Here is a 25757-nt window from a genome sequence, read left to right as displayed (position 1 = left end):
ATACATAATCTTATTATTTACTGGACATGAACATAATCAATGTCACACATCACAAAGTATTTGGGCCTAATGTTGGATAAACATACATTGAGTTAGATTACATAGACTGTAACATTACAAATGATCTACAATTAAATTTTACCATAAATATCTTAAAGGCTCCAAATACTGGTTAAAGCTAGTCAGAAGACCAGACACTGAGGTACATAAAGTTTTCATTCTGTTAAAGAGTGTTTAGTTTATTTAGTCACATTTCTACTGCCACAAGGGTGGCCCAAAGTGCTCTACAATGCATTCAGAAGGACCAAGAAATAGAGCAAGCAAGAAATAGAAACTTTAGTGACTAACTCAGTGTCTGCTGTCTTTGGAATGGAGCTTTCTTCGCCATTGCCTTGCTGTGAGAGACTTTGGTCTTCCTCTGTAAGTGCTCTACAAAAAATCCCAGACAGACTTTGGTTACATCGATGATGAACATCCGGTCCCATGCAGAAGTAGAGCACTGGGTTAATGCAGCTGTTGAAATAGGCTAAATTTGAAACCATTGTCCATCCCACTTTTACTGCCACGTCGTCTTCATTCACCAACTTGACCAGCCCTATAAAGTGGTATGGAGCCCAACATAAGAAAAAGGCACAGACCAATACAGCAAGAATCCGAAGAGGCCTAGATTTTCCAGAGAGTACATGATTATTTATATATTTGTGCAGTCATTCTGACCTTCAGTGAGCATTGGCTCAAATTGTTCTTGCTGGAAAAGACTTCCTGGTACACAAAGTATGGTGAACTAAAGATCACTGCCACAATCTGAACTCCCACACTGACCACACGAGCGGCAAATAACGTCCGTCGTTCTCTGGTGAACACTGGATAGCAAACGCAGAGCGCTCGATCCACACTGATGACAGCCAGAAGAAAAACATTGCAGAGTATACTTGAAGAAACCATTGAACTTGCAGAGAAAAAGTCCAAAAGGCCAGTGGTAAAAGAATAGACTTGAGATGAGTGATATGACTCGTGTCAGGCAGAAGATCAGGTCTGCTACGGCGAGACTGACCAGCCATACATTAGTGACATTGGGCTTCATGAGGAAACCGGCCACCCAGATGACCACAGAGTTCCCGGTGGTGCCGACGAGAACAATGACGTTGAGGAAGGCAATACTAGCCTTATTCATAATGGCCTCAATGTCCGCTGTAGTGTTTGAGACCTCAGAGTGGGTGTGGAGGAGAAGAGTTATATTGGAGCTCATTCTACAATCACGAGAGATAAATCGTTGAATGTTATTTCAGTTTAAAAAAAAAAACAGATCTGTCTTGATGTCAATTTCTAAGCTAATTTTAAAGATTAATTCACGGGTTTTCTTAAAAATTTCTTAAATGCTCAATGAGATCAAAATTCTCATTTTGCAAGAAGATGCAACCAAAATGTGTTTCAGGTGAAAGAGAATCTTGTTGTGCTCATATTTTTTTATCTAACACTCGTTATGTCACATGTGTATTCAAATCATAGATACTTACAAGCATTTATTGCACTGGCTTTGCAAAGCAATAGCAAAACCTATACAGAATTATAGATGTAGATGATGTTGTTATTCTTACCTGTACAAATCAGCGTTTTCCAAAATCAGAGTAAACCATCAGTCTTGAAGGGAACTGAATCATTCATTTAATAATCTGTTCCTTAGCTACTATGCACAGTTAATGTTTTTTAATAGAGGTTTACTTTTAAGACAGCTTTTTATGACATAGTTTATTTGGTAGGCAACTCATTCCAAACTGCAGGGAAATCATATTCAAATCACTTGACTACTTGAAATCTTATATCAGTAGTTAGGTAAATATGCAAATTGATATAAAATATTTTCTAAATAATCAGAATCACAGAATTTTCAGTGAAATATTGCAGTCTCACTTCTGAGCAATGTAGTACCTGTTCACTTTGTTTTTTTGCAATATTGCTCAACCTTTAATATTACCGTATCACTGCAAAAAGTGTGCTCAGTAATGCCATTAAGAGTTAAAGGTTTAAGGTTTTTTCGATTCACTATTTAATCACAGAAGATATAAAAAATTGAACTACTGAACTATTGAAATCCTTGATTTTTTTTCTAATGAATAGTGCATCAGACACCTTTTTTCATACACTGTGTATTTATTGCAAAGGAAAATATTACAGGAATAAAATAAACAATAAAAATGAACCCTAGTCGTAATGCAAATGCAATCCTGGTCTAAAAACCTGCAATCCTGGTCTAAAAACCTGCAATCCTGCCCTTTACCCCATATAAGGCTACAAGTAATTTCCGTTTTCTCTTCCGGCCAATGTCATCCTGTTTATAAACAAATTAACATTAACATTAAAATTAGCAAATATAGCTGATCATAAAATTGTACGATTGACATAAACATTTGTATAAAAAACATGACATATATTACAAATTACTAGTATTTTGCAATATTTTCATAAAGGCTCCATCTACATATTCAAGCATTAACTTTACATTTTGTTAGATATAAATCTAGATATTAATCTCTTCAGCTTTAGTGACTAACTCAGTGTTTGCAGTCTTTGGAATGAAATTTAAGCTTTCTTCTCTAGTACTTTGCTGTGAGAGACTTTGGTCTTCCTCCATAAGTGCTCTCTGAAAAATCCCAGACAAACTTTGGTTGCAGCGTTGACTAACATCCAGTCCCATGCAGAAATACAGAACTGGGTTCACACAGCTGTTGAAATAAGCTAAGTTTGAAGCCATAGTCCATCCTTCTTTCACTGCCTTGTGGTCTTTGTTCATCAACTTGACTAGCCCTAGAAAGTGGTATGGAGCCCAACATAAGAAAAAGGCACAGACCAATACAGCAAGAATTCGAAGAGGCCTCGATTTTCCAGAGAGCCGCATTCTGCATATCCTAACAGCAGCTAGTATGTAACAGATAAGGATGACCAGAAAGGGCAACAAGAATCCACAGATGAAACGAATGCAGTAGTAGACATACTTTGCAGAAATCCCACCCTCTGCTGCTTCTTCCTCCTGCTAATGAAATTATAAATACATAATTCTGAATAAAATCTTCATGCAATGTACTGAAAGGTTGTGCATGCAGTAATCTGTAAAACCATTCTGACCTTGAATGAGCAGTAGCTCAAGTTGTTCTCGTCAGGGAGGACCTGCCGGTACACAAAGTATGGTGAGCTGAACATCAACGCCACAATCCAAACTCCCAAACTGACCACACGAGTGGCACATAACGTCCGTCGTTTTCTGGTGAACACTGGACACCAGACGCAGAGCGCTCGATCCACACTGATGACGGCCAGAAGAAAAACACTGCAGAACATGTTGGCATACTTGAAGAAAGCATTGAACTTGCACAGAAAAACTCCAAAAGGCCAGTGGTCATAGAAAAGCTTTCTGGTGAGAGAAATAGCTCGTGTCAAGCAGAAGATCAGGTCTGCTACAGCGAGATTGACCAGCCAAACATTTGTAACGGTGGGTTTCATGCGCAAGCCAGCCACCCAGATGACCAAAGAGTTCCCAGTGGTTCCGAGGATAACAATGATGGTGTAGAAGACAATGTCCAATGTCGTTTTCTCATGGTACATTGAGATTTTGGAGTTGGAGCGAAGGGAAAGAGTTAAATTGGAGGACATTCTACAAGCAAGAGATAAATCATTAGAAGGTACATTTAAATTTTTTCATCTGTAGGTCTACAGCAACTTTCCCTAAACTTTGATCCGTCTACACAATCTGTACATCATAAGAATGCGATTGCCATGCTAGTCTCACGAGCTTCACCTCACAATTAGATAAATATGATGAGCGTTGTATTTCAAGAGGAGACAGGTTATTAAACTGATAGCAGTTACATAGAAGTCATAATAGGAACATTTATTTCAGCTATAGATTTTGAATTTCCCTGCTAAATCATTGGTAACCATCAAAACTTGTTTTTATGGGTTTTTTTTTTTTGGATCATTTAGGATTTCATTCACCCTATATATTTACAAAATAATCAATGTATTTTATTTATATTTAATTTTATTTAAAATTAAATGTATTATTAAAAACGTATTTAATATGTTTCATTCAAACATTAACATTTTATATATTATTAATGCAACAAATATATATTATTTAATCCTTGTCCTTAATCCTGTATTGTAAAAGGTCTTTCAATATGGTTAACTATATCTGGTGATGAATTATGTTCTTACCTGCACACAGTGTCAGTAGGCGTTTTTGCAATGATCAGCCCAAACTATAGGTCTCAGGATAAACAGCATTGCAAAATCCCTTGTCAATATGTTCAGCACAAGGCTATGTTTGAGTTTTAAATGCTATCAGCTATTCAATTATTTTATGCTGAACAGGTTTTCTCACTGAATCTTTTGCTCAGTCATTCTAAACTGTGCTCTTTAGCAACAAAGGAAGACAGGCAGGAAGAGGGAGGGGACATGCACATTTTGTCTACACATCAAATTGTGCAGATTTCTGAGTACAGAGAAATCACAAAACCATATAAATTGTTAAAGTGTGTGCTATATATTTAACAGTAAGAAAAATCTCTGTGTGCTTGAGGAATTTAATACGTTTTTACCAGAATTAGAAAAAAAACTATTCCTGGGGCAGTACCCTATTAAAAGGTGCTTAAAAGTACACTTTAGGTTGGCTAATAATGTATTTTTAAAGTACTAATTCCATATTGTCCCTATTGTCATGGTACACTGTAGGAAGGAGCACGCAGGAGGCATGAGGAAATGTAAACAGTTTTTAATCCTAGGAACACAGGGGAAATCCACACAAAGTTTGCTTGAGCAAACACACGTACACGAGTAGACCTGAGAGAGACAGACTGCACAGACAGGGACTTAAATACAGGATATGTTGGGGAAACATGGGTGCATTGGATGACCATCACATTAATTAACAAAACAAGGACAGGAATGTGACAAAATAAGGGAACAGAAACAGGGGCAAAACAACACAGGACAGTCGAGAATCCTGACATACCGCCCCAATCCCATAAGGTGTATCCTCGCACCGTAGATGGTTAAGGAGGATGCTCAGGAGGAGGACGGATGTCCAGGACGGGGCCGGCAGACAGGGAGGAGACGATGGAGGGAGGAACCAGAGAGGAGCCAGGAAGAGCTTGGAGCAGGAAAAGCCTAGCTGGACCCAGACCACAGTCATAATGTCGAGGTGGAGCTGACCGAGGGAGAAGCCATGGAGGAGGAATGGCCACCGACTCCAGGAGGCCGACAAATGGGAGCTGGAGCAGGTGGTGGAGGAGCCTGAGGCAGAGACAGAGAGCAAACGAGCCAGGGGGATGCCGAGGATCCGAGGGGCAGGGTGGAACCGAGGACTCTCGTGACCAAGGCGGAGGTGGAGATCAAGGAGCCCAATGGAGCCAGTGGGATGGAGCGACGAGGTGCAGCCAGAGGAGCGGAGTCCTGGGCGATGGCATGTCGATGCCCGACCAAGGCGGAGCTGGAGGGACGAGAGGGAGCTAAGAGCCGAGGTGGAGCCACTGGGTCTACAGGCTGAGGTGGAGTCCGGGCTGAGGAGGCTGGAGGCAGAGGTGAGGGATTCTCCAGCCATGGTGACACTGGAGGATGGCAGACCTGCGGGCCGGAAGGAATTGTAGGTGGGGGGCGGTGTATGTACAGCACTCTCTCCACCCTATATACCTTGAGGTGCTCAGTACCTGAGCAAGATACTGAACCCCCAACTGATCCCCGGGGGCCGCAGCATAAATGGCTGCCCACTGCTCCTTGTGTGTGCGCACTTTGGATGGTTAAACGCAGAGCATGAATTCCGAGTATGGGTCACCATACTTGGCTGTATGTCACTTTCACTTCACTACAGGACAGACTCGATGACGGCTGAGTAGAACTGTTTTAACACCTCCTGTGGCAGGTTAAACTTCCTCAACTGGCGAACGAAGTACAACCTTTGTTGTTGTTGTTTTTTCAATTGGAGTCAATGTGATTGTCCCACTTCAGGTCCTGAGAGATGGTGGTTCCCAGAAATCTGAATGACTCCACTGCAGCAACAGAGCTGTCTATGATGGTGAGTGGGCGGAGTGCAGGAGGGTTTCTCCTGAAGTCCACTATCATCTCCACTGTTTTGAGTGTGTTCACCTCCAGGTTGTTAAGACTGCACCAGACAGCCTTGTCAAACTCTTGTCTGTAAGCAGACTCGTCACCATCCTGGATGAGACCAATGACTGTAGTGTTGTCTGCAAACTTCAAGACCTTGATAGAGGGGTCTTTAAAGGTGCAGTTGTTAGTGTACAGGGAGAAGAGCAGAGGGGAGAGAACACATCCCTGAAGTCCAGGAGGGGTGGAGAGGGGAATTGCAGGAGGTGTTAACGGTTGTGTATGGAGATGTTCAGAATGGGTGTGGGGGGTTTCAAATCTACAATAAATCTCATTCAGGTCAGCAAGTTGTTGATTCGCCTTATTGCAGGGCAGGGACATCACTAGGATTGGAAGACAGGGGGGGCTTAGCCCCCAGGGTATTTGTAACTTGCGTTTGCAAAATCTTTGCACTCACATAGAAGCATGTGTGTGTGTATGTATATACACTCACCTAAAAGATTATTAGGAAGACTATACTAATACTGTGTTTGACCCCCTTTCACCTTCAGACCTGCCTTAATTCTATGTGGCATTGATTCAACAAGGTGCTGAAAGCATTCTTTATAAATGTTGGCCCATATTGATAGGATAGTATCTTGCAGTTGATGGAGATTTGTGGGATGCACATCCAGGGCAACGAAGCTCCCGTTCCACCACATCCCAAAGATGCTCTATTGGGTTGAGATCTGGTGACTGTGGGGGCCATTTTAGTACAGTGAACTCATTGTCATGTTCAAGAAACCAATTGGAAATGATTCGAGCTTTGTGACATGGTGCATTATCCTGCTGGAAGTAGCCATCAGAGGATGGGTACATGGTGGTCATAAAGGGATGGACATGGTCAGAAACAATGCTCAGGTAGGCCCTGACATTTAAACAATGCCCAGTTGGCACTAAGAAAACTTCCCTCACACCATAACACCACCACCAGCAGCCTGCAAAGTGGTAACAAGGCATGATGGATCCATGTTCTCATTCTGTTAACGCCAAATTCCGACTGTACCATCTGAATGTCTCAACAGAAATGGAGACTCATCAGACCAGGCAAAATTTTTCCAGTCTTCAACTGTCCAATTTTGGTGAGCTCGTGCAAATTGTAGCCTCTTTTTCCTATTTGTAGTGGAGATGAGTGGTATCTGGTGGGGTCTTCTGCTGTTGTAGCCCATCCGCCTCAAGGTTGTGCGTGTTGTGGCTTCACAAATGCTCTGCTGCATACCTTGGTTGTAACGAATGATTATTTCAGTCAAAGTTGCTCTTCTATCAGCTTGAATCAGTCGGCCCATTCTCCTCTGACCTCTAGCATCAACAAGGCATTTTCGCCCACAGGACTGCCGCATACTGGATGTTTTTCCCTTTTCACATCATTCTTTGTAAACCCTAGAAATGGTTGTGAGTGAAAATCCCAGTAACTGAGCAGATTGTGAAATACTCAGACTGGCCCGTCTGGCACCAACAACCATGCCATGCTCAAAATTGCTTAAATCACCTTTCTTTCCCATTCTGACATTCAGTTTGGAGTTCAGGAGATTGTCTTGACCAGGACCACACCCCTAAATGCATTGAAGCAACTGCCATGTGATTGGTTGATTAGATAATTGCATTAATGAGAAATTGAACAGGTGTTCCTAATAATCCTTTAGGTGAGTGTATATAAATATATATATATATATATATATATATATATATATATATATATATATATATATATATATATATATATATATATATATATTATACACAGTGTGAGTACACACATTATGTGAATACAACCTTTTATTTTGGATGTGATTAATCACGATTATAATCGCCTCAGTCCTAGTCAGAATATGGTTAGCATATATAATAAATGTAATGAAATAATTAAGTTTAGGCTATGCATAGTGCCTAGACCTGCCAACAAATGCTTATTGTTAGAAGAAAACAAAACAATCCTTAGACATAGATCATTACTGACCTCAATCACACCGGATCCCTCAGAATCAACTGGCCTTCCAATCTCCTGTGGCTGCTTCTCTTTTTCTCTGCTATCTTCGAAAATATCCATCTCAACTGCTCAAAGACTTGAAGGATACAATGGTAATAGAATTAACAGGGACCCTATGACATTTAATTTTCAGTGACAACAACATTCTATGGGGATTGATATTGTTTTAGAATATGCCTATAATAGAGATATATTATATTATTGGCAAAGAATAAAGAGTTGTGATTAGCTTGCTAAGTTAACCATTTATTGTATTTTCCATAGCAAACCAAAATATCCCCTTTCAATTATCTCAAGAAAACGTAGCTAAATGTAAGCAGGTAATTAAAAACAACGTACAATTTCACTCTGTATCCTTTTACCATACACGTGTGTATCGGTGTTTCCAACTTCTTTCAATGGAAAGTAGCTAAACCTCGCCTGAAAAAAAGTTGCTAAATGTCTCTAGATGACGTCATGTGCTAATTAGCATATTATAACGTAAGTGCGTCACATTATCTTGCCTCCCTGTGCTCACGTTGTCAGGGTTCAGGTAGAGGGATGAGGCGAGGACTCAATGATGCAGAGAGAAGGGCTCTTTAATAATAAAATTAACAAACAAAAACTACCCCGTAGGGGAAACAGACAAATCTTGAAAAGGGGCACGATGTGCACAGACAAATATTTGACAACTAACTAGCAACCAGACTGCAAACACAAGGACATTAAATAGGGAGCTAATGAGGAGGGTAACGAGGGAACACATGTGGGGAAAATTACATCAATAATCAGGTAACATGATGGGTGGGGTCAAGACAATTGACAAGAGCACATGGCACATCGGAACTAAGACAAAAGCCATGTGCTCACACAAAACAAAAACACAAGCACATGGCCAACAAACCAATCACAAGCCATGTGCTTGAACTAGCTAATGAGCAAACTCATAAGCCACGTGTTCACACAATACAGCACACAGCCAGCGAAAACCAAGCTGCGTGCAACAACACAAGACAAAATAGAACAAGAAAGCACGCAGCTTGAGTTATCGGAGACCGCATGCTACCAAAACAAGACAGAACATGGAGCGCAAGTGTCCGGTCCCCGACACGAAACCGAAACTCAGCCAGACATGAGTGCCAGGATCCGAACACCATGCTCCAACATGAAACAGGACACGCAGACAAGATCGCACGGCTCGAGCAGTCTCGAAGCCGCGCACTCACATGAAAACAATGACATGAGGAGAGTGTCAGGGCTCTGTCACAAAACCATGAATAACACTAGACTGAAGAGACAGAACCCTGACACTAGCCCCTAACGAGGAACCCCAAAAACAAGCCAGGATCATGACAGCACAGGCATGGCAACACCAGCCCGGTACACAACAGAACATAAGACATGGAAATCAAAACACAGACAAAATAGGGGAGGGAGGGAGGGAAGGGAGCCCAGTCAACCAACAGGAAAACCCAAACAGTTATTAAAAGGGACCAGGGAGGGGCTGGAGGGCTGAGCCAAGGAGGCTCAGGCAGTCCAGGAGTCCCAGCAGTGGGCCAGGGTGGAGCCGGAGAGATGAGCCAGCGAGAATCTGGCCTAACAGGAACCCAGGCAGACCACCAGGGCGGAGCCAGAGGGACGAGCCAGCGAGGATCTGGCCTAACAGGAACCCAGGCAGACCACCAGGGCGTAACCAGTGGGAGGGACCAAGAGGGCTCCGGCTTAACAGAAACCCCGACAGACCACCAGGGTGGTGCCAGAGGGACAGACCAGCAAGGCTCCGGCCTAACCGAAACCCCGGGAGACCAGCAGGGCGGAACCAGATGGAGAGACCAGGAGGGCTCCAGCTGAACAGGGACCCCGACAGATAGCAAGGGCAAAACTGTCAAGGCACTCATCAAGGGCGGAAACATCATCAGGGCAAGGAGCTTTGACAGAGCCGGCATCAGGGCAAGGAACTTGGGCAGGGGCGGTGCCGGCATCAGGGCAGGGAGCTTGGGCAGAGCCGGCAGGGCAAGGAGCTTGGGTATGACTGGAATGGCATCCAGACCAGCAGTGGGCTCCTGAATGGCCTCCGGGTATCTATACTTGAGTAATTATTTTTCAGCCGACTTTTTAAAAATAGGTTCGTTTCGGCTTGTTTTCATTTGTCATCATTAAAAAAAATAATAATAATTAAAACTATCCAGATAAATCGCGCCATCCGGATGGAGTGAATTTGATGTGGTTGGATGAGAAGTATAAACATATACCATTCCGACACCCTATTGGTTTGTACGCGATCCATCGCACCTGCACATGACACAAATCACATCACACTCCAGGCAAGGACATAAACAGTTTTGGGTTCGTTTATGAAAAAATATATTTCTTAAAAAAGAAGGGTTGGGTATGGAACCGGTATCCGATCGCCTCAGAGTCAGTCCCTTTACATTTCATATGAGACCGGCGTCAGACGGGTCTCCTCTCCGTCTTTCAGTGCGCTCTTCAACCCGCAGACCGCGAGCGGAGCAGCGCATGCGCACTTAAACACAAGAGGACACAAGGTATGTGTTTATCGATAGATTGTTAGAATGTCTGTATCTGTGCAGTTCTTTGTCATAAATACAGTTTACAAAAGGTCACGAGGGAGCCGGTTTCCAATCTACTGTAAAGTTTTCTTAAAAGTCTTATACACGTTATTATTTTCACTTTAAAGAATGGTGTTCGGCCAGTTATTTATATATTTTGCTGTAGTGTGTCAGTATAAAATATCAGTTTACATTTCCAAACATTCATTTTGCCGTTGTCAGACTGCTTGTGCATTCAAAATCGCACTAGATTTTAAATTAATGGCAAACTAATTCCTACTGACACACTACAGCAAAAGATATAAATAACTGGCTTAAAACCCTTTTTTGGGGTGAAAATACTAATGTGCCTAAGACCTTTGCACAGTACTGTATTTTAAAAATGACATTGTTGCTACTTTATAAAGAATGAGCATACGTACAGTCATTCACAGAACTGATTAAAGACAGTGACAGACAGCACTAATCTTAACTAAATATCAGAGTGAGTGACAGAGATACAGTAGAAACATTATGTGTGATTTTGTATTAAATAATGACTCAGATTGTGAAATACATGTATTAGCCTTAGATTAAGGGAAGCACAACTTGGGAGATGAGAGCATCCAAGGTGAAAGCTATGGATTTATTTTAAATATTTGTAATGTTCTTTAATATTATCTATAGTTTTTTTTTGCGGTTCTTTTTTTTAAAGTATCGGTTCATGTACCGTTTAGGCGCCGGTACCGTTTTAAAAGTATCGAAAAGGCACTGGACCCTACTTAAAAGTTATTATTTCTCACTGGCTCATTTACCAAATGGGTGCTTTCTCTTCGTCCTCCACAAATTAAGCTACTGTAGGTAGTTTGGTAGCGAGACGTTTTAATAAATTATCGTTTGTGTTTAATGGCGCGATTGACGATGTTGTGATAAGTAGGCTATGCCAACTTTGTAACTTGTTCCCCCCCGAACACTGAACATAGCAGAAGTATGTAGCGAACACAGGAAGCTATCAATCAAGAAGGTATCAGGATTGAGTTATTTTTCATTTTTAGTTTTTAATTAATCACTTGGATTAATCATTCATTTTGACAGCACTATAATGTTTATTGTAAATAGACAACCATACAAGGCTTATTGTTGCTAAGCCTGCCCTGGGTACGACAATGTTCTTGTCCTTTGCCCTCACAGATTCCTGCAACTAAGCTTGGATGTACATTTACATTCCATTAAAGATTATTGATGACATGCCTCTGAAGTTTGACTTTTTGCACCATAACAATACTTATAGGCAACTAGTCATCATATCTCTAGTCCTTTAATCTATCTGCATTGTACTAAAGTGCGTTCATTTTGGCTGAAAGAGGTAGCCTAGTGCATCCCAAATTTTTCAACATGAACATTTTAATATAACATTATAGTCATTATGGCCTATGGCCTTTAGAAAAATGTTTTTTTGAGGAGGGGTAGTACACAATAGGCCCCTGTGGCGCGGCCTAAGCTTTTGTTCTTAATGGCATTTTTTTTTCCTTACATTACTTTTACTTTTATACTTTAAGTAGTTTTTTAAACCAGTACTTTTACACTTTTACTTGAGTAAAAAGCTTGAGTTGATACTTCAACTTCTACAAAAGTCTTTTTAAACCCTAGTATCTATACTTCGACTTGAGTAATGAATGCCAATACTTTTGACACCACTGGACATAATTAAACTGAACTTGAACACTTGAACATTTAGAGACACCACTCTGATTGTTTGTTTGTTTTTACATTAAAAAATGAATTTTTCTCTTCTAAAATCTGCTGTGTCTACCACAGGGATTTACTTTCTCATATGTGGAATAAAGACTAAACTGAGAAAGTGTGAGGTGAAGTCTCCCCTAACCAATGGCCCTCTGGTGGTGGAAGCTGCACAACTTTTTGTTTTGTGCCATGCATTTGAACGAACAATCACTTGTTCCATTGCCAGTGGTTTATCATCAAATTTCAAAATACATTCTGGTGGAAATGTTGGCGAATTTGCTTATTAGTTGGATGACTTAGTTGGGGACACTTCATCTGCAGCGACATCGTTGACTTGATTGCAAATAAATGCACAGACACTATTTAACTGAACAGAGATGACATAACTGAATCCAATGATGAACTGCCTTTAACTATCATTTTGCATTATTGACACCGTTTTCCTAATGAATGTTGTTCAGTTGCTTTGACGCAATGTATTTTGTTTAAAGCGCTATATAAATAAAGGTGACTTTGACTTTGACTATGACTGGTTTTATGTTTTTTTTTCCTTTGCTCGATAGTTTACAGCTTCATTTTTTTCCACAGTTCTGTCTTTAAATTTATTTTTGTATGATTATGCAAAGCAAGTGCAAGCTTGTGGTCAAGGGTGATACAAGTGGTTAATGCTGGAGGTAAACAGTCTCCATGTGTGGGCATGTTTGTATCTTTGCCCAAGTAAGAATAATGACTAATCTAACAAATGATATTTTCCAGGGTTCATTTATTCCAGGATATAAAAGACAGAAATAGTCAGTGTTTGTGGATGTGCGTGCACATGCTTGTTGGGAAATCTGACCCCAGCTTTCAGTTCTTCATGCTTATCAGCTGTGCCAGAGATGGTGGTTAAGAGATTTGTGGAATAAAAAGTAAATAAAAAAAAGGTGCCATATCTTTCATGAATATAGTTGACACCCTTAAAAAAAGAAAGAAAAAAAAGTAAATACAAAAATCAATGATTATTAGTTAATAAAATTGTCAGAACATAAAAAAGTGCATTTCTTTATACTTTAGTGTTGACTGGATTCAACAAACTCATACTAATATTTTACTTCAAATTTATCTAAAAAAAAGATTATCAGTAACTACAAACCAACAAACTAGCTAGCCATTAATAAGTAACAGGTTAATTAAATCTGCAGCCATACTGACGTGCTGGTGCAGGAAAGTTATCAATTTAGTTTGATACCTTAAAGTTGAAGTTAAGTAGTTAAAGATTCAATTATGCAAATAAGTAATACAATAATCATAATCAAAACTGAAACATTAAGTGTTAGTGAATATATTAAATCCAATCATTTTAATAAGTCTATATATCTAACTAAAATACAACACTATATTTATATCTGGGTCTTGAGTCAAATAAGTTTACCTTAAAATACAAACAATCAATAGGATGTGCTAGGCATCTAATATGTAATGCACGATGCGAGAGAAGGAAAGGAGAAGTAGAAGCGAAGAGAAGTGTAGAAGTATAGAAAAGCTCCTACACTGAAAAAAAATTATTCATTGAGTTTACTAAATTTTTTAAGGTAAGTGGTTGCAAGCAATTAATTGTATCTACATTTAAATAAACAAATTTCATTGACTAACTTTCAACAAGGTTTTTTTTTTTTTAAATCTAAATAGTTTGCAACCACTTAGCTTAAAAAAAATTAAAACATTTTTTAGGTTAAGTCAGTCCATTCAACAAGTCCATTCCTTTCTTATACCTTCGGCAAGATCTGATAAGTGCTTGGTCAAACTTAGCTAGGCAAAAAGGGCCCCCTACCCTTGGGCCTAATCAGGTGACATATGGTATTAGAAAGATATTATTTACACTGCACATCTCTACTGCTGTAAGTCTGCAAAGCATCCAGATGTGGGTTTTAACACATTTAGAAGATAAGCATGATGAGCTAGATGAGCTCCAGTCTCCTGATATATCTGGATCAAAAATAATTACACCTTCAGGCTTTGATGTGCTTTCCAAGCAAAAATTTTTAAAGAGAAATTTGCAGAAATGACCAGGGGCCCAAGAAAGTACCTCTGTCTCAACCTTGAACGAATACACACACACGCTAAAGAAGAAAGACTTGGACTGAATCATCCTCACGTATACATGACACACACAGCTGAGTAATACAGAATAAATAAATAATGTAGGTTAAGAATAAATGAATAAATGAGCAAATAATAAATTAATATATGAAAAGTAAATTTGTGATGCAATTCATAATATCTATATTAATATAGAAATACTTGATAATTAGCACATACCAATGCTTGGTTAAATTTCTTCTTTGATTCTCTTCTTCTTCTTTTAAAAATCTATTTATTAAAAAAAATAAATAATTCCCAACGTTTTTAACTTGTATTTTGTGTTTGTTTTGGGTTTTGGGTGGTTGACTAAATGCAAGTGTAAAAACTAAAATGTCCACACACCACTCTATTGTGAAAATTCACTTCCTCTTCAGATTTTCACAGAAGGCTACTTTCATTGTGAATAAAAGATAGCCAGGAAAATTTGCCACTAATATATAAATAGCTGAGTCTCATCTTCATGCACCAGGGTTTTTTATTTTCTGTGACTTACTTCTACAGATTATAGAAAGATTATATATATATATATATATAAACAACTGAAAAATAGCAATAAAAAAATGAAAAATTTATAAATTTTTATAACAATTATTCAAACATTTGTATCAATTTAATAAGTAATTATTTTAAATGTATGATTTTGAAGGATATTAAAGTACAAATACTTATTACCAAATACAAAAAAAAGTGTTCTAAAATTGCTATTAAAGAAAATAAATAAGGAAGGACAAAGGGAAATATTATGCAAGAAACAACAGAGAGGGCAAAAAAAGCTTAAACGGAAGTTCTTTCTTCCTGTGAGCATTTTTACTTTCTGTCAGGGAGTTTCTGATAGTTGTATTTCGGTTTCACTATACAGTGCTGTTTCAGATTAAAGGGCTTTATAATTACAAAGAAGTATGAAATTAACACAATTAGTCAAACTTACTGTATGTAATCAAGCCAATTCAAATAATTACTGACTTAAATAGGAATGTAGTTCAAAGTGTAATGCGAAGCTCCCAATAACATTAAACGGTTAGTTCACCCAGATAGCAAAATTATGTAATTAATAACTTACCCTCATGTTGTTTCAAACCCGTAAGACCTCCGTTTATCTTTGGAACACAGTTTAAGATATTTTAGATTTAGTCTGAGAGCTCTCAGTCCCTCCACTGAAGCTGTGTGTACGGTATACTGTCCATGTCCAGAAAGGTAAGAAAAACATTATCAAAGTAGTCCATGTGACATCAGAGGGTCAGTTAGAATTTTTTGAAGCATCGAAAATAAATTTTGGTCCAAAAATAGCAAAAACTATGACTTTATTCAGCATTGTCTTTTCTTCCGTGTCTGTTGTGAGAGAGTTCAAAACAAAGCAGTCTGGATATCCGGTTAACGAACGAATCATTCAGTTCACCAAATTGAACTGAATCGTTTTAAACGGTTCGCATCTCTAATACGCATTAATCCACAAATGACTTAAGCTGTTAACTTTTTTAAGTTGAACCAAACCAATATCCCGGAGTAATGCATGCACTCAAACACTACACTGACTGAACTGCTGTGAAGAGAGAACTGAAGATGAACACCGAGCCGAGCCAGATAACGAACAAAAGACTCAAGAACCGGTTGCATCGGTTTTCGGATCACCAGTAGTTCTTTCGGACAGTTCGATTCAATAAACCGGTTGAAGAAAACGGTTCACAGGTTCTTTTGCGCTCGACGTAATGGCGTCATTTGCGATGATTGCCCTTGATTCAAGCCTTCGGTTTACCCGCGCTCATAACACTAGCACAGAATCAGTTCAGAATCAATCACCAAAAGAATCAGTTCGGTTCATGCGCTCTGTGTGTCAGTCTGCTTCACGCTGAATCACACATGCGCAGTATCATCAGCTCCTTGATTCTTCTTATCTGGCTCGGCTCGTTGTTCATCTTCAGTTCTCTCTTCACAGCAGTTCAGTCAGTGTACTGTTTGAGTGCATGCATTACTCCGGGATATTGGTTTGGTTCAACTTAAAAAAGTTAACAGCTTAAGTCATTTGTGGATTAATGCGTATTAGAGATGCGAACCGTTTAAAACGATTCAGTTCGATTTGGTGAACTGAATGATTCGTTCGCGAACAGGATATCCAGTCTGCTTTGTTTTGAACTCTCTCACACAACAGACACGGAAGAGAAGACAATGCTGAATAAAGTCGTAGGTTTTGCTATTTTTGGACCAAAATGTATTTTCGATGCTTTAAAAAATTCTAACTGACCCTCTGATGTCACATGGACTACTTTGATGATGTTTTTCTTACCTTTCTGGACATGGACAGTATACCGTACACACAGCTTCAATGGAGGGACTGAGAGCTCTCGGACTAAATTTAAAATATCCTAAACTGTGTTCCAAAGATAAACGGAGGTCTTACGGGTTTGGAACAACATGAGGGTAAGTTATTAATTACATAATTTTGCTATCTGGGTGAACTAACCCTTTAAGGCCCAAACTTTGCATAAAGAAAAGAACTTTGATTTACAAGCTCGTTAACAGTGTGCGTCAGATTTTTATGTTTTTTAAGACTGATGATATATCTCATGCACAACCATGTTACTAACTGCTTAACATAAAAGCTGCATTTTACTTCTAAAACAGACCAGTGACCTATTTTTGGGCCCCAAACAACCAGCTGAAAAACACTGCTTCACACCTGCCCAACAAACCGGAAGTCAATGTCAAAACACATTGTTTGTGATGCAGCTTGATATCAACATATCACTATTAACAACATTAGTAGTAAATACAGACACTTCAGAAGAAAATGGAAAATTGGATTCATGTTATAAACACTACTCTGACTGGTGTGACACTTTTTCACTTCCCCGTCACCACCCATTAAAACTGTCACCACAACTTAAGCTATTTTCTCAGAATCCATTTATGCTTGTTAAAAAAAAAAAAAAAAAAAAAAAACAGAACAAAAAAAAACACCAAAAAAAAAAAAACTATAAAGTAAGATTATATTCCAATACCAGGCTGAAAAGTGGTTGACATCTTTTACAGTTTTGAAACCCAAAAAGCAGAACCCTGGTGGCTTATGAGATAATATTTAAAAGGACATTTTCTAACATTAGGCTGCAGTCGGGTCATTCAAGTAGACAGGAAAAGGAAAATAGAACAGAAACATCTTCAAATAAAAAACACTCAAGAATAAAATCTCTATAAAGTTTTAAAAACCCATAGCACTTGTATCCAAAAATAAATAAATAAATCCCAAATAATCACACAGAAGAGGCAGCAGGAGCTCAAAAGTGGGAAACTTTATATTACCAAAACCACAGACAGGAAAATAAATAAGTTCACGTTTTGTATTCATTACTTTCTTTTCCCATGTAATTTGGCTTTTAAGATGTAGTCAGACAAAAAAGAAAATAATAATAAAAATAATCAAGAGGACCAAAATAAACTGCTTCATAAAATGCTCTGTATAATACAATGGTACATCTTTCTTCATGCTTCAGTTTTGCACAATATGCCATATATACACCTTTAGTTTCTAAACCGACCAATCATAATCAATATTCAAATGACACATCATTCCGTCAAAAATGGTGCTAAAGCAGACATATGAAAATGTCATCAGATTTGAATTTTCACTGCGTTCATCTCTCATCACACCACAGCTTTTTTCTCCAGTGAAAATGAAGCACATATGAACACACACTTTATGTTGCCATTTTCATTTGAAAATTTTACTTAATGTAATACATTTGCCAGTGCATTTTTCAATGTTTGCATACTTGAGCTAAGGAAAAAGGGTTGTACTATAAATGCAAACAGTAACATTCTGGGTGTGTACAGTAAACAGGTGTGTGTGATCATGAAGACTTGTATTTGGTTTATCCAGTTATATGTTATACCTATGCAGTACAGTGGAATATTGTGTTTGATATATACCAGGGTTTTTACTGGGTCAAAATTGGTCTTCGGTGGTAGCTGACCGACATGGTTATCCACACACAGCAAAGAGTACCCTAGTACCCACATGATCCCAATATTGACAATAAATGTTACATTTAAAATAAATACAAAGAAACAGTTTGTGATTTTTTTCTTATCCTATTTATTAATGAAAAAATGATCACTGTCATCCTTTCTTGCCCTCTTTGCAAAAAAGCTGTGATTTTTCCACGACTGGCTTTCATAAAGATAAAATCCTTTTTTGATAGAGCTGATAATTATTTTAGTATAATCATATCAATTAAAAAGTACCATTAAAAACGTAGCATTAAAAGGTGTAATAGTGTAATTTTTTACCATATAAAATGTAAGAAAATTAGCAGCTAGCTAGCAACAGCTTGCTTTGTGCTTTGATCTAGTTTCATCTCACTCCAGTCTAACTTTAAATGATTTTATAGGTTATTTACTACACATTGTCATAGGCCTATTTATTAATGCTAAATTTTACTAAACACTCTTGCTAAATGGGGTAAGCACACTTACTTTCTCATTTCAGATGTTTATGTTCTTCTAAGAAGTAATGATTTGTTATACACTGATACAGACACTGACTGGCAGACCAATTGCTTTAACCCAGTGGTCACCAACCTTTTCGAGCCTAAGATCACATCCAAAGTCCAAATGTAAACCAAGATCTACCACTTGCAAATAATTATAAAAAAAAGGCCACAATGTAAGTTCTACTCTGACATTCTTGTTGCCTGTTAGTCAGTCACCAACTATAATTAAACATTTTTAACAGTAATATAACATTAAGTATTTCCACAGGCTTATTACTCGTATATAAACACAATAATCAGTCAATTACAGGCCTAAGCCTATAATGTACTGTTTCACTTTCCCTTTTAAAACATATTTCAAACACTTCAAAATGGAAATACTCAGGTTATTGCAACTAGCATACAAAATATTATGACAACAGTCATCCTTCAATTCTTCAAAAATATTTTCACACAAATTACAGACCTACATTCATTTTTAGCTACAGAAATTGAATAATGTAATCAAATGTAAAACAGCATTGCATATTTGACTGTATAAATTAAAGATTGTTCTTTATTAAAGTTACAGAAGCTTTTTAATCAGGAGCAGTGAGTGATTTCTTTGTTGTTGCTGTTCTATTAATATAAAGACTGTCACTTGAAGAGAATGCACTGATACAGTGGCCTACGTTCAGCCGGCTATGTCTGCTGCAGGATACTTACCAAAACAGGCATTTTGACATGATTTTTTGTGTGAATTTGTCCATTTAAACACAATTTTTCAGCGAGAGCTTGTATGTGCGCGCGTGCCGAGGCAAGCGTTTACGCGCTTCGGATGAGCTCACGCACAAATCTTCACACTGCACGCGCGAGCTCGTGTCCTCTGGCTCTTAAATGTTTAAACTGACAAAGCTTAAATGAGTTTAGTTTAAACAGATATCAGCACCCAGGTGATGACGGAATGAATTACTGCTCATGTACAGCATTCGCGTTGAACAAGTGTGAATGATTTGTCCAGGGTTTTTTTTTCTCTCATTTGTAGCCTAATGTCTGGGAAGCCAGAATGCGCAAGCATCAACAGAAACATTTATTAGCTGAACCCTGTTTTTTACGTGCAATTTATAGCAAGCCATATTACAGATTATATTACAGATGCTTTGTCAGATTTAAGTTGAAGTGCGTGCCGAACCGTGTGTGGTTGAACCGAACTTTTTTTTTTTCAGCGAACCGTGCCACCCCTATTACCTCAATAATCAATCAATTACAGGCCTAAAACAATCATGCCCGAGCAGACGGATATTAGTACATCTCATCACACCGGTGTTATTCCCAATTCCGACTAATCAAATGTAAAACCGACCAATACCCTAATCCTAACGACCTATACCCCCCCCCCCCCCCCCCCCCCCACACACACACCTACTCCTAAACCTAAACCTCTTAAACCTTTTTTTTTTGCGTTTATTTAAAGTTATGTCAGCTGCATGTGTGGAATGCTTGTCATGGGTTGCCTGCAATTCACACCCAGCGGTAATTCAGCAAAAATATTTTCCGAATGCACCACGTGAAACATGTATTCGGTCTTCCGACCATTCGGATCAGTTGATTTTGATGCGAGGGAGAGAGCAAAGACAGAACTGAAGACGGAGAGTGCGTGCGCGAGTTCTCTCCGTCACTCAGTAGCCTGCTTCACTCACAAAAGCTTATTACAGATCAAATATGGCTTTGGCGGGACAAAAAATCGTTTTGGCGGACGCCAAAAACTTTTCAATGTAGGAAAAACCCTGTATACATTTAGCATACCATTACTACTATTAGTCAAATATTTATTAGCTATATATATGTACTGTGTGTGTGTGTGTGTGTGTGTGTGTGTGTGTGTGTGTGTTTGTATTATACTCTCATTGGGGGCTGAGCCCCCCTAAAATGAAAGTCCTAGAATCGCTTCTGAACCTGACCTCAATTTAGTGGCTTTTGAGCAAGGAAATATAGCCGCTAAACCATGGTTTACATATTAATGCTAAGAGGTCACAGAAACAGACTTGTGAAAATCATTGCTTTCAATTGTAAAGTTTATAATGTACAAAAGCATGTATTATTTTGCTTCGCAAAAGTGTCAAAATTACACTCAGAATCAGAATCAGAAGAGCTTTATTATCAAGTATGTTTACACACACAAGGAATTTGACTTGACAGGAGCTTCCAGTGTAGAAGAAAGTATTTACGTAGTGCAGACATACAGTACATAGGAATAACACAGTGGGAATGTAATATAACACTAATGTATAAAAAAGTACTACATACAGTAATAGAAGTATAGGGAAAAAATGTCATTGTTTAGATAAATGTAGAGATATGTTATAAGTGTGCAGATATGTTAGTTACAAAATGTGCAGTTTAACATAATATGTCAGATAACTATGTTAGTTGTGATTGACAATGTAAAATTATGAAAGATTAATTGTTCAGGCTGAATATAGCCTGTGAGAAAAAACTGTTTTTGTGCTAGCTGTTCTGGTGGTCAGTGCTATGTAGCACGGAGCAGAAGGAAACAGTTTGAAGAGAGAGTGGCGTGGGTGTGAGGGGTCCGGGGGGATTTTTTTTTTTTTTATAGCCTTTTCCTCACTCTGGAGATGTTACATCACTCACAAATATATACATGTTGATTTCACTATTATTCTATGTCTTCCTCAGATAAGTTCTTAATTATCAAGATTATTTTAAAGACAGTCTGGTAGTAAAATTGTCAGAAAAAAAAGAGAGATAGATTTTTCACATTTTTCCCCACTGCTAAAATAGCAAAAATGACATTAAAATGTATCTCTTTTAAACTTTAGTCATGTCCTCGGGTCTGTCTCGAATGATCCCTGCAGTCTTTGGAATAGAATTACAGCTTTCTTCTGCAGTGCCTTCCTGGGACTGCACAGTGTGGCCTTCTTCCATAAGTGCTCTGCGATAAATCCCTGATATGCTTTGTCTGAAGCGTTGCCTAACATCCAGTCCCATGCAGAAGTACAGCAACGGGTTTATGCAGCTGTTGAAATATGCAAATCCCTTAGCAATAGGCAGGCCCACTTTAACAGCTTGGCTCTTCTTGTCCATCATCTTGGCCAGCAGTAGGCAGTGGTAGGGGCCCCAACACAAGAAAAAGGCACAGACCAGTCCAGCGAGAATCCGGAGAGGCCTCGATTTTCCAGAAAACCTTGTTCTGCGTATGCCAATGCCAGCTATAATGTAGCAGGTTAGGATGACCAGGAAGGGCAACAGGAATCCACATAAGAAGCGAATGCTGTACAAGGCGTTTTTTGCTGAATTGTCACCCTTTGATGCTTCTTTCACCTGCACAAAGTAAATCAGATTTCTGAATGATGACAAACTATTTCGTATTTACTATGATAAAAGAAAGTTCATGTTTAAATGGACAGTTCACATAAAAATTTGAAATGAAAATTTAAATTGACTTTGGGTTATAGAAGGCTGTAAATCCCATATATATAACCGAGATGTGTATATTCTGCTAAGAGGGTGATTATATTAAATAATGACAACATTTTAATTTTGGGAGTATATTATTTTCTTAAGTTTTATATTTCCCCATTTTTCTGCTTAGAATGTATGACTTATATAATTAAACGATTCAACCTATGCAATATTATAGTACATGCGAATATAATTATTTGATAACCCATTTTTAAATTCATAAAGAATTCCAAAGTTGTTCTGACCTCCAGTGAGCACTTGCTCAAGTTGTTGTCACCAAGATAGACCTGCCGGTACACAAAGTACGGTGAACTAAAGATCACTGCCACAATCCAAACTCCCACACTGACCACACGAGCTGCAAATAACGTCCGTCGTTCTCTGGTGAACACTGGACACCAGACACAGAGCACTCGATCCACACTGATGACGGCCAGAAGAAAAACACTGCAGAACATGTTGGCGTACTTGAAGAAACCATTGAACTTGCAGAGAAAGAGTCCAAAAGGCCAGTAGTCATAGAAAAGCTTTTTGAGGAGCGAAGTTATACGGGTAAGGCAGAAGATCAGGTCCGCTATGGCAAGATTGACCAGCCATACGTTAGTCACATTGGGCTTCAGACGCTTGCCAGCCACCCAGATGACCACAGAGTTCCCAGTGATGCCGAAGATAATGGTAATGGTGTAGAGGACAATGGTAACATTATCCATAATGGCATCAATGTCCACTTGAATTTTCTCATGGTTGGTTGAGATTTCTGAGCGGGGCTGCATGGAAGTCATTCTGAGAGACAAATAAGAATTCTATACAGTATGTCCGTTCAAATTAAGCATTTTATATGATTCACAGATGGAATTATTAGCAAGGTCACCGTTTAATTTCCCAGGGAGTGCATGCAGGTAAAATGATATCTGTAATGTGTAAAGTATGTTCAAATAATTCCCAAGAACTACAATACTAGAAATGAGTAAATATGAGCACAAAAATATAAGCATTTACATGTACTTCCTCTTATTCACCCAGGACCATTTCCTTGTGTATTTATGGGGTGGTTATTAAAATATCAATTACACTTGAAATTATAATTTAAATATTTATATATATTTTAAATATAGTTTGATCGAGACATATCGGGCTCTCACATGACAGAAGCCACCCAGCTATTACTCAGAGTCTGTTTCAAAATATCTGTCTGGAAAAAGGGGGAAAATATTGAACCTTTCACCTTCACCAAAATAGAGAAGTGTAAAGAAACCAGTGCTTTTAAATGGCACACAGCTGCAGAAAAATCTTCATGCACCTGATTCAGACATTTGTGACAGCAATTCATAAAACTTGTGTTGTGCATGTGTTTCACTCAATGTTGGCTAATATTTTTCTGGTACATTGCCATTTAGTAAGCATAAGTGTCATCGCAGGCCCGTATTTGAGCGACACCATATAGTAAGATAAATATGAGTTGTCTAGCAACTAAGAGGTTGCAGCATATAAAACTGGTTTAAAAGCAAAGCTAATGTGAGTTATATCTTTTGAATTGCTCTGCTAAATCATGAAAGGTCAGAACATCTTATTGTAGTATTTCCATTACATTTAGCATTTACTCACACTAAATATGTTGTGCAAACCTGGCAAGAAAACAGTTAATTGAAGGTTATTAATTCCTCAATGTAAAACCCAATGATACTTCTTGAAAAACAAAAACTTTTGTTTTGCATCAGAGTTAGTTGTGTTTCTCCTTTCATGTTAAAACAGAAAGCAGTAGTACATACGAATAAGAAGAACACAAAAAAAGCATGACAATTTAAGACAGAGAAAGGCAATTTAACAGCTTATATTTGAAAACTCATATTAAATGTATAGTATATATAACACAAAAAATGGAATAAAATGATTGCACAGCATCGATTGCAAAATTTTAGTAAAAAATCTAAAATATAGCAAATTACCAACTGGATAATGAATTGCTGTGGGTGTTCTTACCTTAGTGAAAGTTTGCTCAAAGAACTAGTTAACACAATCAGTGTTTGAGGAAACACCACTGCATAATAATTTGTGAATGTGTCCAGCAGAGACGGAGTAAGAGTGTTAGGTCATGTTCAGTGTACAGACAAATAAATAAGTGACGGGTTCATTGACATCATTTCCAGTTCTCTCCTTCTCTCTGAACTCTTTTCTCCCCTTTTTTGTCATGTGATCATTAAGTGTCTTCTTTACAGACAAAGAGAGGACAAACAGGAAGAGGGAGGAGACACAGATGAACAAACACACAAAAATAAATACATATGTGTGTTTTCTCCATTATGCCTCTGGGGAAGTTAAAGGGATTGTTAAAGGGATTTCTCACCCTCAGGTCATCCAAGATGTAGATGAGGTTGTTTCTTCATTGCAACAGATTTGGAGAAATTGAACATTAAATCATTTGCACACCAATGGATCCCTTTACAATAAATGGGTGCCGTCAGAATGGGAAACCAAAATGGTGGATCACAGTAACACACAACACAACGTCTTGTGAAAAGGAAAACTGTTTGTAAGAAAAAAGAAAAAGCATAATTAAAGCATTTTAACTTGAAACCCTCGCTTCTATTTTTAAGATTTATTTTTGGCATTTTTTGCCTATTATTGGAAGGACATAGAGCTGACAGGAAGCAAAGTAGGAGAGAGAGAAGGGGGCGGGACTGGGAAAGGTTCTCAAGCCAGGATTTGAACTCAGGACTCAGAACTCAGTAATGCAACAGCAAGATATGTCGGCATGCTGCCAACAAGGCTAACAGCGCAGAATAAACTGTCACTTTTGACCCAATTACCACTCCATAATCATTAATAATGTTTTTTTTTCTTCTGTAAAAAGCCCATCTCCTGTTGTCCTCTCACATTAAAATTCACAATCAAGTTGGTTTAGAACTACTGTTTTGGATTGATTTCACTTGTACTGTAAATGGATCTTCATCTGTGCATATTTCTTGCCTGATTCAGACTTTTACACTGGAGGAATCCGTGTTATGGATAAGGATTGTATTTTATCCAGAAGCAACAGTTTGAAGTTAATAATTACTTAAAGGTGCACTAAGAAATATATGAAGAAACATTTTTGACCACAGTGTTGGAACGAGTCCCAAAACACAATTGTAGCCAATCAGCAGTAAGGGGGTGTGTCCTGTAATGATAGAGAGAAGATAGTGTTTAATTTGAGTTCACAGGATGGATATTAGCAGATCGACTATAGATAGAGAGAGATGGCAGATAAGAAAAGAGGAAAATATCAGAGAAACAAAACATTAAAATGAAGGGTTATGA

At 38.3% G+C, this 25757-nt stretch overlaps 2 protein-coding genes and 1 pseudogene across 2 annotated transcripts; all 3 read right to left on the bottom strand.

The window, feature by feature from the left end:
• Positions 1–87: 87 nt before the first annotated feature.
• LOC132144668 (C3a anaphylatoxin chemotactic receptor-like) lies at positions 88–1399 on the bottom strand (annotated as a pseudogene).
• An 861-nt stretch (positions 1400–2260) lies between these two features.
• Positions 2261–4384, bottom strand: LOC132144667 (formyl peptide receptor 2-like). Its single transcript, XM_059555227.1, has 3 exons — positions 4213–4384; positions 3124–3649; positions 2261–3028 (listed from the first exon to the last, which is right to left on the bottom strand). Exons 2-3 carry the CDS (start codon positions 3646–3648, stop codon positions 2519–2521), a joined length of 1035 nt encoding a protein of 344 aa, XP_059411210.1. The 5' UTR covers position 3649; positions 4213–4384; the 3' UTR covers positions 2261–2518.
• A 17376-nt stretch (positions 4385–21760) lies between these two features.
• Positions 21761–24638, bottom strand: LOC132144666 (C3a anaphylatoxin chemotactic receptor-like). Its single transcript, XM_059555226.1, has 3 exons — positions 24441–24638; positions 22706–23243; positions 21761–22319 (listed from the first exon to the last, which is right to left on the bottom strand). The coding sequence occupies exons 2-3, from the start codon at positions 23240–23242 to the stop codon at positions 21807–21809; spliced, it is 1050 nt and encodes a 349-aa protein (XP_059411209.1). The 5' UTR covers position 23243; positions 24441–24638; the 3' UTR covers positions 21761–21806.
• Positions 24639–25757: the final 1119 nt, after the last annotated feature.

The sequence above is a fragment of the Carassius carassius genome, chromosome 8, assembly GCF_963082965.1.
Source record: "Carassius carassius chromosome 8, fCarCar2.1, whole genome shotgun sequence".
Classification (NCBI taxonomy): Eukaryota; Metazoa; Chordata; class Actinopteri; order Cypriniformes; family Cyprinidae; genus Carassius; species Carassius carassius.
This window is presented reverse-complemented; position numbering and strand designations above follow the sequence as displayed.